This window comes from Coenobita brevimanus, chromosome 90 (genome assembly GCF_032717465.1).
Source record: "Coenobita brevimanus isolate Jiangsu-jjx chromosome 90, ASM3271746v2, whole genome shotgun sequence".
Lineage (NCBI taxonomy): Eukaryota > Metazoa > Arthropoda > Malacostraca > Decapoda > Coenobitidae > Coenobita > Coenobita brevimanus.
In genome coordinates, this window is record NC_137043.1 from 39845638 (window position 1) to 39859329 (window position 13692).

Here is a 13692-nt window from a genome sequence, read left to right on the forward strand (position 1 = left end):
CATTACAAAGACTACAAAAAAGAGGGAATATAAGTACACACCTGTAGTCTAATACAGTGCTACCCATACATCTTGATTCATACCTACCCAGCACTGGCGAGGGTAAATTGTTCACCACTCTCCCTGCACTGGACTTATACAGGTAGTGGATATTACAAACAAAATGCAGAAGATATCAGTAAATTACAAAGACTACAAAAGAGGGTTGTTACAGTGGCAATTCTGTACAGTTTTTAGCCTTTCTGCTGACCCTGTATAGTGACTGAAAGAAAACCAGAAGCCAAGTTTCACACTCAACGAAGCTGTATTACTGATAGGTCGAGGCTTGCTGAGAATGCACGAGTTTGGCCATATGGAGAAGCTAGAGCATATAGAGACTGACTAGAAGAGTATATGTGAGTGAGGAGGAGAGGGAGCCCAAGGATAAGATGGAGGTATATATGAGAGATAGGAGATGTGAACTGGAGGGAAGGTAGTCAAATGGAGGATGAGGAGGTGATTGTTTATAGCCACCCCTTACGGGATGAAGGCGTCTGGCAATAGATAGGTAGATGGACAGATGGCTAGATAGACAGATAGATCAACGAGTCGCAGTATCATAGTCAACCATTCCTCATGCAGTCTAACAAACCTTCCAACTTCTCCCTTAACACACAGGAAAACAGGTCTATGTTCGTTGTGAAACTTTAGCTACGATTTTTCCTCAAGGCACAGGTGAGGGCAGAGGGCGAACACAAGCTTTGGCTGACGAGTGTGTACCTGGAATCTAGCGGTAGTAACCATCGTCTCTGGCATCCCCTCTCCTTCTCACCTGCAGCATACAACAGGCGGTCAGCACCCCGAACATCTGAAAAGGATGGTGCTTGTGCCAGAACTTAAAATTGAATACTAATACTTCAACCATCCTTACCCTGCCTCTTCCTGTCCCCTGCCCTACTCTGGTCTTGCCCCAGCCCCTGCTCCTGTCCCTGCCTGCCTCTATGTCTGCCTCACCCTAGCCCTTGCCTCCTCCTCTCATGCCCTTGCCCCTTTCTCGGTCTCCTCTGCCTCTCCCTGCATCCCCTTTCCCTTCCTATGCTTCCTCCTTCCTTTCGTGGCCTAGCCTTTCCTTCCCCTGCCTCCCCTTCCCCCTGTCCCCCTTTGCCCCTTCCTCTCCCCTCCCCTACCGTACCTGGAAGAAGGCCAGGAACAGCGCCACGGCGGCAATCCAGCCAGCCATGTTCTCCAGGTACATAGTGAAGCCTCCCACGCACCCGACGTGGCCGTAGTTGTCCATGTACCTGTGTGTGTCCGAGAGGAGATTGGGTCATCTTAGGTGGTTTACAGTGGCTTGGGACAGCTTGGGTGGTTTACAGTGGCTTGGGACAGCTTGGGTGGTTTACAGTGGCTTGGGTCAGCTTGGGTGGTTTACAGTGGCTTGGGTCAGCTTAGGTGGTTTACAGTGGCTTGGGTCTGATCGGGTCGGGTTTAACTAAGCTGGAAGTTATGACAGCTACTGAGGTACCAATCAACCTATAATGACCCAATCCAACCAACCTAACCCAGTCTAACCTAACGTATTATAACCTAACCAAAGTGTATCTAAACTGATATATTCTAACCCAGTCTAACCTAATCCGGCAATATGTCATCGAACTGAACCCAACCCAACTTAAAATTACCTAATCCAGCCCAACTCAGCCTAAACTAACCTAACCTAACCTCACATCTGACAATCGATCCTTCACTGGCGATGTAATCTGTGAAACTCTACGGATAAAACACTCAAAGTTTGGCCTGGACTGTCTAAAAGTGTGTGTGTGTATGGTAACGTGCTGGTTGGTGCTGGTGGTGGGACATACTACACTGGATATGTGGGTTGGTGATGACTGATTGGCTACGGGGATAACAGGTTCATTGTTAAACAGGCCACGAAAAATATACAGAAGCTCCTTGGTGGCAAAAATCAAGTCATCCCGTGAAGAGGAAGTAAGTCCATCATGACAACATTGAAATCCCCCAACAGGAGTAACTAAAAAATACTGAGTTACTGTAGGTACTGTGAAATACTGAGGTACGTACTGTGAAATTGTGAGGTACTAACCCCTAACCCCGTTCAGTGAGGTTGATGGTCAGGTGAGGTCAGACTGGAGGGCTGCTTTGATGGGCTGGCCAAGGAGACTTATTTCTAATGCATAACTAAATCTCAGAATTTCACACAACTAAGGCCTAATACTGAAGCTGTGATTGTAGCCTCATTCCACAAGATTAAATACACTGACTCTAATATATACTTATGTACTACTAAACCCTGATGTACTGACTCAATGTACTGTACTCACCAAGCGTTGCCAGTAATATATACTTATGTACTACTAAACCCTGATGTACTGTGAGTGGAAGTATTGTACTCACCAAGCGTTGCCAGTAACTGGGTTGTAGCAGGAATAGGGAATCACTTTGTTCCACTTCACGTAGTCCAAAGTGCCGTACACACCACAGCAGCCAACCTGATCAGGCAGGGAGCAGGCACGGGTTAGGCACGGGGTTCAGTTGGTTAGGCACGAGTTAGTAATAAGGCAGGATAGTTACTAGTGTTGTTGTTGTTGTTGTTGTTATTTAATCCTGGTTTGTCTTACACACAGTAATAACAACAACAACAACAACAACAACAACAACAACAACAATAATAATAATTATAATAATAATAATAATAATAATAATAATAATAATAATAATAATAAAGACAACCAAGGAAGTGAGAGAACAATAGAATAATCAAACTCAAAGTAAAACATGAAACACATTTCTTCATGTAGCTACCTTTTGACATTTGCACACTGCAGTTACTTACACTAATTTCTTCCTGCCTTTTTGCTTTTCATTTTTATTCATGGTAAAAGCACCTTCATATTCTGCCTCACCCCCTCCCCCTCCCCTCCGCTATTCTTTTCCTCCTCCTCCCCTCCCTTAACCCACTCTCACTTTCCCCTCTCCCTCTACTTTTCGCAACTCCCCTTCCCTCTATCCCTTCTATTGTCTCTTCCTCTGTCTCTGTCTCTTTCTTTCTTCTTTCACTCATCCATCCTTCTCCCTCCTTACCTCCCTGCCTCTCTTCTTAATCCTCGCCTACCTCCCTCTCTCCCTGCTGTCCTCTTTCTCCTCCATTCATTTCTCTTCTTTCGTCCCACTTCCCCTCCCTCCCTTCATTTCCCTACCTGTCCACCTTCCTGCCTCGCTCCTTCCCTTCCTACTTACTTGCCTGCCTGCCTACCTAAGCTTCCTGCCTGCCTACCTACCTAACTTACCAACCACCTACATGTAGAGGTGTATGGTATGTAGGAGGACTGCTGGGCCTTGACAGCAGGCTGTGAAGCCTATGCCCAGAGTCGGACACATAAAAAAAAAAAAAATACATACCAATCTAACCTACATACAGTACACACATTCCTGCCTGTCTACCTATCTAACTTACCAACCTCCCTACCTACAATCATACATACATACCTGCCTGCCTGTCTCCCTGCTTGCCAGACTACCTGCCTGCCTGTCTGTCTGTCTGCCTTCGCGCCGTGTATGCATGTGGGTGAGCAGATATGTGCCTCAATATTTACGGCCACCCTCACTATAATATACTGCCTTGCCTTCACCCATCCCCTCACCCACTCCAACACCTACTCCCCAGGCCCCTCACACTCCACTTCTCACCACTCCCTAACCCCCACTCCCTCGCCCACTCCCCAACCTCCACTCCTCACCACTCCCTAACCCCCACTCCTCACCAGTCCCTTACCCACTCCCTAACCTCCACTCCTCATCACACCCTCAACCCCACCATACCATCCCCTCACTCTCTTACCCTCGTCTTCCACCACCTTCCACCTCACCCACTGCCTCACCCTCCTCCCTCATCCAATCCCTCACCACCCCTCACCCCCACCATCCCTTCACCCCCACCATCCCTTCACCCCACCATCCCTTCACCGCCACCATCCCTTCACCCCCACCATCCCTTCACCCCCACCATCCTTTCACCCCCACCATCCCTTCACTGCCATTCCTCTCCAACGCATCGGAAGCAGTGCACGCTCACGCTATCTTATTCACACTTACTTTCGCTGTATGATGAGATGAGTGAGAGAGAGGGAGAGACAGAGAGAGAGAGAGAGAGACAGAGAGAAAGAGAGAGAGAGACGGGAGGGGGGGAGGAAGGTGTAATCGGGAGAATGTTTTTTTTTACGTTGCAAATGTTGAGGTTTTAGAGCGAATGGCGAATGACGGGGGGAGGGGAGGGGAGAGGAGGGAAAGGAAGAGGAGAGGAGCAGGAGGGGAAATGGGAATGGAGGAGGTGAGACGGGAGAGGGAAGAGGGGACTGGCGCAAGGGAGAGAGAAAGAGAGAGGGAAAGGGAAAGGGAAAGGGAGGGAAGTAGGGGAGGGAAGGGGAATAGGGGAGGCTACTCTATGGCGCTGGGGGGAGGGAGGAGGTGGGTAAGGAGGAGGAGAAGTAAAGGAGAATTAGGGGAAAAGGGAGAGGGAGAGAGAGAGAAAACAGAGAACGGGAAGGAGAATGGGGTGGGGAAGGGGAATTGGTGGACGACGAGGAGGAAGATTGATGTCAAGAGGATGCAGAGGAGGAGGAGAAGGAGAGAGAAAATGACGAAGGAGAAAAGAGAAACTGAGGAGGGGAAGATGTAGGAAGGGAAAGAAAAACAGTAGGAGGGAGAGAAGAATGGGAAAGAGAGAGTAAAGTTAACTACGTGAAAACTGATGTTCCCCCTCTGTCTGTCTGTCTCTGTCTCTCTCTCTCTCCCACAAAGCACCTGTCACAGGACTCAACAATTGAATCACGCCTTCATTCTTACCCATCACCTCCTTCCATTACATCCACACTCTGTCCCTTTCATCTTCAATTCCCCTCCCTCTTTCTCTCTCTTCGCTAAAAACTCACTTAGCGATATCTTGTGTGTTGCGAGGACGGCTCAGTATGCTGGTGTGGGCGTGGGTGTGACCAGTGGGAGTACGAAAAGAGTAAATGATGTGGGGTAGACACTGATAACGCTAAATGAATCGTTCACGCAACACACCAGAAATGATCCAGCCGAGTGAGAGTACTGTACATGAACACCCCACCATAATCCTTTATTTATATGTGTACTCATCCACTCCTGTACTCACCCTGTACTCACTCACTCCTGTACTCACCCACTCTTACACTCATCCAGTCCTGTACTCACCCACTCTTATACTCATCCACTCCTGTACTCACCCACTCCTGTACTCATCCAGTCCTGTACTCACCCACTCTTATACTCATCCACTCCTGTACTCACCCACTCCTGTACTCATCCAGTCCTGTCCTCACCCACTCTTATACTCATCCAGTCCTGTACTCACCCACTCTTATACTCATCCAGTCCTGTACTCACCCACTCCTGGATAATGTTCATAATCCTGGCAGACTTTTCATCATAGTTGTAGCTGTCAATCAGATGGTAGAAGCGGTTGGTGAGCCAGTCTTCTATTTTGGAGTGACGCATTCCATTGGCCAGCATGTACCCCGCACCGGCAAGCTCCAGTATGAAGCACACTACCACCAGACCCACGAACTGTTGCCGAGGAAGCAGTGTGAGAGATGGTGATGATGTGATGGTGGTGGTGATGGTGGTAGTGACGGTAGTGATGATGATGGTGGTGGTGATAATGATGATGATCATCATCATCATCATTATCATGGTCGTAGTAGTGAATAAGATGAAGATTTGATATAATAACGATACAGTGAGGAGTAAAGTCCTTAGGAACAGTGTTCATTTCTTCATTTATAATCATCAGTTAGACACTTGTCATCTCAATGTATAATTTTAAGGGTTTTCATTTTTTCTGGTCGCTTGTAGATTAAATGAAGCAGCTAAATCTTTTTTTTTCTTTGTATGAATATATATTTTTTGATTTACATATTACAGTACTGTACACTGATTGTAGGCTACAGGAGAGGGGCACCTTCATGTGGTAGCACCGATATTACCAGGCGGCTCAAGTGTGTAGTATACAAAGCACGTGCCGTCAGCAACATGCGATATTTCTCCTGACATACGCCACACACTCCGAAGAACGCCTTCAGCACCACCTAAGTTTACTGAGACTGGAAGCTTGATCTGACTAGTAACTAAGGGGGATCATACCTGACATTAAGCCTACTAAACCACCACCACCACCCACCGTCACCAGCAAGCGGTAATTCTCCTGACACGCGCCACACACGCCGAAGAAAGCCTGCAGCATCACCAGACAGCCTGCCACCATCAGGATGTACACTCCGACCCAGAAGTGTTCCATCTCAAGATCCTTCACCCAACCCTTGAAGTCAGTGTCCAGCGTTATCCAGAACCCCAGGGCAACCATGGCGGCACCCAGCACCTGTAAATGAATTAAGGAATGAATAAAAACATGCCAGTAGATAAATAAACAGATATATAAAAGACTTGGGTGAATATACAACCTGCGTCCAACTTCGTTGCGTAGATTATGAGTAAATCATCATCATCATCATGACCTAGTTTTAACACCCACACTTCCACACCCACCCATTCAAACACACCTCCGTTCCACCCTTCCACACCCACCCTTTCAAACCCACACCTCCCTTCCATTCGCCCACACCCATCCATCCACACCCACGCCTCCTAGCCACCCATCCACACCCACACCTACCCACCCATCCACACCCACACTTCCTACCCACCCATCGACATCAACCCTTTACACCCTTCCTTCCACAACCACCTTTTGACGTCTACCCACCGATATCCACCCATCCACACACCCAATCACACTCTCCCTGCCACATCCACACCTCCCCTCCATCCATCCACACCTCCCTTCCACACTTCCCCTCCACAATTGCCCCAAATGACAGTGATCCTTTAACTGGTATATTTTTCTCCACCTACTAATTATATCAGCTGGGATCGGCAGTTTTATTAGGCCAAGGAAAAGGGTCATGCTATTACCGGCATTTTATTTTTATCTCCTTTTAATTTAGTCATGTGGGGTAAAAGATTGGCTGCAGTTTTCTATATGTGGAAGTATGGACTGGGTGGATGATAGATGGATGGGTGGATGATGGATGGATGGGTGGATGATTGATGGATGGAAGAAGGGATAGTGGTGATAATGATGATGATGTGTAAGCGAATTACTAAGGGAAAATAAATGAAGTCAGATTCAAGAGAGAGAGAGAGAGAGAGAGAGAGAGAGAGGGAGAGAGTGACTGGCTACCCCTCCTAAGTCACCCACACTCTCTCTCTCTTTCTCCCTCTTTCTCTCTCTCTCTCACTGTCTCCTATTCACCATCAATTTTTCTCCATTCACGCATCTTTTCCTTCATGCTTTGTCTTCCCTCAACCCCCACTCTCTCTTTTTCTTTCTCTTTTCTCTACCTCCATCATAAAAACTTTGCTCTAAAAACACAAGATTCAATTAAGTTCATAACCTGTTGGACGAAGACTTTTAAAAGAGACTATTCTTGATGATGAAGCGATTTAGGCACTAACGTTACATTATTATTATTATTATTATTATCATCACTGTCACCACCACCACCATCATCATCGATAGATAGATAGATACAGAGATAAGGGCGCTAGTACCCTGTGATAAAACTGATAACCACTGATAACACGAGCACTGTACATACTTCCAACAAAACCTCTCACTTGACTGATAGATAGATAGATAGATAGATAGATAGATAGATAGATAGAGAGAGAGAGAGAGAGAGAGAGAGAGACAGATAGAGAAAGAGAGAGATATATACTGTCTGACTATGGATAAAATAACACGAGTAATTCTGTTTCGTTATGAATATCTATTTTCTCTTTTTCTTCCCTCGCCTGTCTCTCCCCTCCCTCTGATTTCACATAATTTCCTGTCATTTCCTCTCTCGCTCTCTCTCTCTGAACTGAATGAAAGAGGCCGACGTTAGCTAGTATGGAGTTCAGAGCCATCTAGACCATGAGACAGCAGGAGAAACAGAAGAAAATTGAAATAAGGCAGAGAAACACGCAGAGACAATGGTGAAAGCGAGAGAGACAAAGAAAAGCCAGAAACACAAAAAAACACACACACACACACACACACACACACACACACACACACACACACACACACACACAACTCAGGCAATCAAGCGAAGGCTGAGCATTGTGGGGCATACGACCCGTCTCAGCATTAGGTAATTCCTCGATCCATCCCACCGAGGCTGACTTTGCACCCAGTAATCCTTAATCCCTGGCTCCATCCCAGCCCGGGCCACTCAGCACCGTGTAATCCCTAATCCCAGCCCTTCGTGAGCCGGAATCCCCACGACCGAGAAAGAAGGCAGTGGGCGGCGGGCGGGTGGCGGGAAAACGTGTGTGTGTGTGTGTGTGTGTGTGTGTGTGTGTGTGTGTGAGGCAAAACAATAGTGCAATGGAAAGCGTGCAGGTCGTTTGTCTGTGGAATAGAGTGATTAAGCCTTATATAACAATCCACAGTTACGTCAGGGAAGGGTTCAGTGGTGTGAATTTCGCTAAAACATAATTTGCTAGTGTTCAGGAGCCCTACCGTATATTTAATATGAACAGTGGGTATTAGCGCCCACGTGGTGACATGTGATGGTGTAAGTGGCACATAAAAGGGCTGCTGGGCCAAAAAAGGGACGGGCTGCCAAGTCTATGTCCAAAGTCGGTTACATTACATCAAAAGAACTAGAAACAGAGAGAGAGAGAGAGAGAGAGAGAGAGAGAGAGAGAGTCATGGTCCCTTCATGTGAGTGGCTAACGCTGTCACAAAAGCCCACTCCGTCACCACTGATAACATTCTCACAGCGTAGATAACAAGCTGATAAGGACGGTTGCTCATTTACCCATAGCAGCTATAGTAGGCAAGCTGACTATGCATCAAGGTTGGTAGGCAGGTAGGTAGGTAGGGATGTAAACAGGTAGACAGGTAGGTAGGTAGGTAGGTATGTAGTCAGGAAGACAGGTAGGTAGATAGGTAAATAGGCAGGTAGGTAGACAGGTAGGTAGGTAAGTATGTGGACAGGTAGGTAGGCAGGTAGGTAGGTAGGGTGCGTTTCGCCATTACCTACAGAGGCGGAATACCCTCCTCCCTATATCTCTCCACCCCATCTCTCCCTGCCATCAGTGATCTTCCCCTCATCCCCTTCCACCTCACTCACATACGCACTCCTCGTCAGTCTCTCATTCTCCATTCTCAGGGCACTTCTCTTGACACTTCCCAAACAATAAAGCCAATCGAAATTACATTAATTTTTTATAAAGTCTTAGCAATAGTATACTGTATATCGGTTTATATCTTTAAAATTTTGACCCCCAAGTGATAAGATACCCCCCCCTCTCTCTCTCTCTCTCTCTCTCTCTCTCTCTCTCTCTCTCTCTCGTGATAAGGCGTGTGTGCTTATCTCTTATCATATCTACATTCACTCGTATTTTGAAATATGGGTATAGAAGGAACCGCTGACTTATGCTCCATGACATCTGGTACTTTGAGAGAGAGAGAGAGAGAGAGAGAGAGAGAGAGAGACAGACAGACAGACAGAGACAGACAGACACAGAGGGGTGGCAGTAGTTGTAGCAGAAAGGCAGACGGGAATAAGACAGACACAAACAGAGAGATAGACGAAAGAGATAGAAAGAAGCAGACAAACATAGACATACTCTCTCTTTATATCTATCTATCTATATTTATCTATCAATCTGTCTATCTTTCTGCGTGTCTGTCACTCAAACAACCAATTAATCAGTCAGTCTGTCTGTCTGCTCATATCAACCTATTTGTCTATTTATTTACCTAGTTCTTCCCTGTATTATTATCTGACTGACTAAAACTTTCCCCTTTTCCTCCTTACCACTCTTTCAGTCACATTTATCTATCTATCTATCTATCTCTTTATCTATCTATTCCCTCTTTTCCTCCCTCCCCCTCTCTCAATCTCCTCTGTCACTCACACCCATGACGAGAGCTTGACTTTCTTTGGAGAGCTTTAATTCTCTCTCTCTCTCTCTCTCTCTCTCTCTCTCTCTCCTTCTCTCTCTCTCTCTCGCCACATTTTTGGCCTGCCTCACAAGCAGTCTAGCGGCCTTTCAATGATGACGGCGGGTAATGCGATTATTGTGTCACGCCCCACCAGTCTTAATAGGCACAGCATTTATGACGAAAATATTACGCAAAGGCTGATGGCAAACGATTTTTTCTTTTAGCCCGACCCAAGGCGACTGTACATTAACAAAATATCTAACGAATGTCTTATTTCATTTCGTGTAAAAGGTGAATATTTAAGCTGGGATTCTAAGAAGTTATTCCGATTTTAGTTCAGATAGGTTAGGTCATAGGTCAACCTGGGTAGACGTGAGAGGTCAGGATGTGGAAAATGTGCAGATAAGGCCAGACGCTTTCCCTCAAGTGGGTCACTGGAGCCTGTGGGTGTGTTTAATATCACTAATATCGAACCTGCTATCAATGGCTGGGTTAATTATGCCGAACTAACTCTCTCTTGCAGCCAACACTCATATTACTACTATTGTCACTGTCAAAACGAGACCAAAACTTGTAACAATAATTGGAGTAATACTGACTGAGGTGCGGACAGCTGGTGGAGCACGGCGGGAACAACAACTACATTAATTATTATAATGAACATGTTTTGATGGGGTCAGTAATTAGCAAGATGGATGCACGACCAACAGGGGGAGGGAGGGAAGCGCAGAGGGAAGGGGGAGGGGGATGAGGGAAAGAGGGAGAGAGAGGAGTGGAAAGGAGAGGAGACAAAGATCAGACAGAATGAGGAAGGGGAATGGATCAACAAGGGGGGAGGGAGGGGAAGGGGAATGAGAAATGGAGAGGAAGGAGGGACAGAAATGGAGAAGGAAGGGGAGGGAAGGGTAAAGGGAAGGGTGGGAGATGGGACAGGGAGCAGGTGGAAAGGAAGAAAGAAGGAAGAGGGGATATAAGGAAAGGAAAGGAAGGGAAGGAGAGAAGACAGGACAAGGGGACAGAGAAAAGGAGGAAAGGAAGGGATGGAGAGGGAAGAGAGGAGATGACAGGAGAATGATTGGATGAGTAAAGGAGTGGGGGAGGGAACGAATGAAGAGGAAGGGAGAGGGAGAGGAGGGGCACGGAGAAACAGAGGGGGAGAGGAAGAGCGACGAAGAAAGGGAAAGGGTAGGAGAGAGGAGGATGGAAAGAAGAGAGAGGGGGAGAGAAGAAAGGGAGAGGGTTAGGATGGAGTGATGAAAACCCTCTTACCAGGAAGGTCAGGCCACAGTAATGACTCTTACCATTAACCTCTCCACTACAATGATCCGGATTATATTGTCTTGATTAAAACACGTGATTCTGTTCAGATTACCAAGGTTGATATTACTGCTACTACTACTACTGATAATAAATAATAATAATAATAATAATAATAATAATAAAAACGAAGGTATACTCACAGCATACACAATGTTAAATATAATCATGGTGCTAACAAGGCACTTCCGATTGGCAGCCGTGCCCACACCGCTGTACCCCACATCAGGATACTGACGACCCATTTTCAGTATTTAGTGCCTTCTATTTATATCCTCCCTCCGCTTGCTCTCGTTTCTCCCTCGTCTTGCTATCTTCTCGTTTCCTCTTCAGTGTTCTTGGTTTCTCTCTTTCTCTTGACACCTCTTGGCTTTCTCCTCTCGTCTTGGCTGTTACTCTCCTCCTGTTCTCCTTTCTCTCACTTTTCTCTTCTTTTGTTCACTTTTCCCTCCTCCAAATCACCTTTCTCCTCCTCTCTTTACGATTATTTTTCAAGCTTGGTCTGTCTTATTCCTCCTGTAAGTAAATAAATAAATAAATATATAACACTACAAGAACAGAAAAAGCTGAAATCTTTAATATCATCATCATCATCATCATCATCATCAATACCACCACCACCATATCATCATCATCATCATCATCATCATCATCAATACCACCACCACCACCACCACCGCCGTCATCATCATCATTGAATACCACCACCACCACCACCGCCGTCATCATCATCAATACCACCACCACCGTCATCATCATCATCATCACCATCATCATCGTCAATATCACCACCACCACCACCGTCATCATCATCATCATCATCGTCATCAGTACCATCACCACCACCGTCACCACCGTCGTCATCACCATCGTCATCATAACCCCATTTCTCGCTGTTGTAGTGAACTTTTCCGGCACGTTTGCTCTACCTCATTCCCTGTATAATTTTTCATTTACTTCTGTACTTGTCCTATTTCTTCACAAATTACCTCACTTTTTCTGTACTTGTTTCCAGTGCCTTCATTATCATTATCACTGAGAGAGAGAGAGGGGGGGGGGGAATACAAGTCAAGCACTGCCTCAGGGTCTGAAAAATAGCAGGAATGGGACGCTGGGAACTTTCTGTTTGTGTACTGGCACTGGGATGTGGCGACCCCACCGCCTACCACTTGTGTCGTAAGCAGCCTTATAGTTCCTAAGACATAGTGGAGGAAGTGGGGAGGACACTACTTCCTCTTCCTGTGGCGCTGGAGAGGGACGCCTTCACTTGGTGGTACTAATATAAGCGAGCTACTCCACTGCTCGGTTATACACACGCCCTCCAGCTCCCTCTCTGGCACGAAGGGAGGATGGTGGATTGCAGAAGAGGGACCACTTCCGCCTGCAGTCCACTGGGTTCACGGTCACACCAGCCTGCAGTTGCACCCGCTAACTACCAGTCCTCCTCCTCATCATTTATGCCCTCGTCGCATATCACCAATGAAATGCTTTTTATTTTTTTTCAGGAGCACAAGGTAAGGAGTATGCAGACTTTTCTCTCCTGTTCTTCCTATGAAACACACTGTAAATCACAAGAGATCTTAGGTTAAGCCTGTATTCTGCATGAAGGACGAAGAGCGTAGTGATGGCAAAATTGTTCCGTGTGTCTGTGTCAATAGTGACAAAGGTCCCTAACCCCTGTCAGCTCAGTTGGTGGCCAAGTGAAGTCATATTGGAGAGGTGCATTGACTAGTAACCAAGGAGACTCACACCTCACTAAGGCTCGTCATATTTCGTGCAACCACAATTTAGTACTCGAGGTGTTAGTGGCCCATTTCCGTCGGATGACAAGAAACCGACTAAGGTTCTGGCTGCTAAAACAATATTAATCCATTGAGTCCGGGGATGACTAATTCACGTTGTTTCATCCATTTCCTGACAGTTTTATTCAGCTTAGGACAGACTTTGGGAACGCGGGAGTTATCAATGGCCTTAATAAAGCCTTAGTATACAAGAAGACTCATTGCACTGAGTAAAATCGTGAGGTGAGAGCAAGAGTAAAACAAAGAGGACATCAACGGGATTTGAAGTTACGACAGACTCGATCGTAGGTCTAAAATATATCAAAATCTCACACAAGGTTACGATGAAAGATACAATATTTGATACTAACCTTTCTCAAAAACACCGGTGAAAACACGTCTAGTCCACACAGGAAATAAATGCTATGACGCAGGCGTGTGTTCAGCCTCACTTGAACAGCAGGAAGTGCTCCACTGGGCAGAGGTATGAGCAGATGCTTGTATGAAGGCGGAGGAGGACTGGTGAGGAGAATAGCTTTTGGGAAGGGGAGGGAGGGAGGGAGGGAGGAAATTAGG

At 46.4% G+C, this 13692-nt stretch overlaps 1 protein-coding gene across 1 annotated transcript; it reads right to left on the minus strand.

The window, feature by feature from the left end:
- Positions 1 to 766: 766 nt before the first annotated feature.
- LOC145411684 (tetraspanin-2A-like) lies at positions 767 to 11580 on the minus strand. The gene is made up of 6 exons (XM_080281690.1): positions 11479 to 11580; positions 6200 to 6397; positions 5407 to 5586; positions 2395 to 2489; positions 1172 to 1280; positions 767 to 847 (listed from the first exon to the last, which is right to left on the minus strand). The coding sequence occupies exons 1-6, from the start codon at positions 11578 to 11580 to the stop codon at positions 767 to 769; spliced, it is 765 nt and encodes a 254-aa protein (XP_080137816.1).
- Positions 11581 to 13692: the final 2112 nt, after the last annotated feature.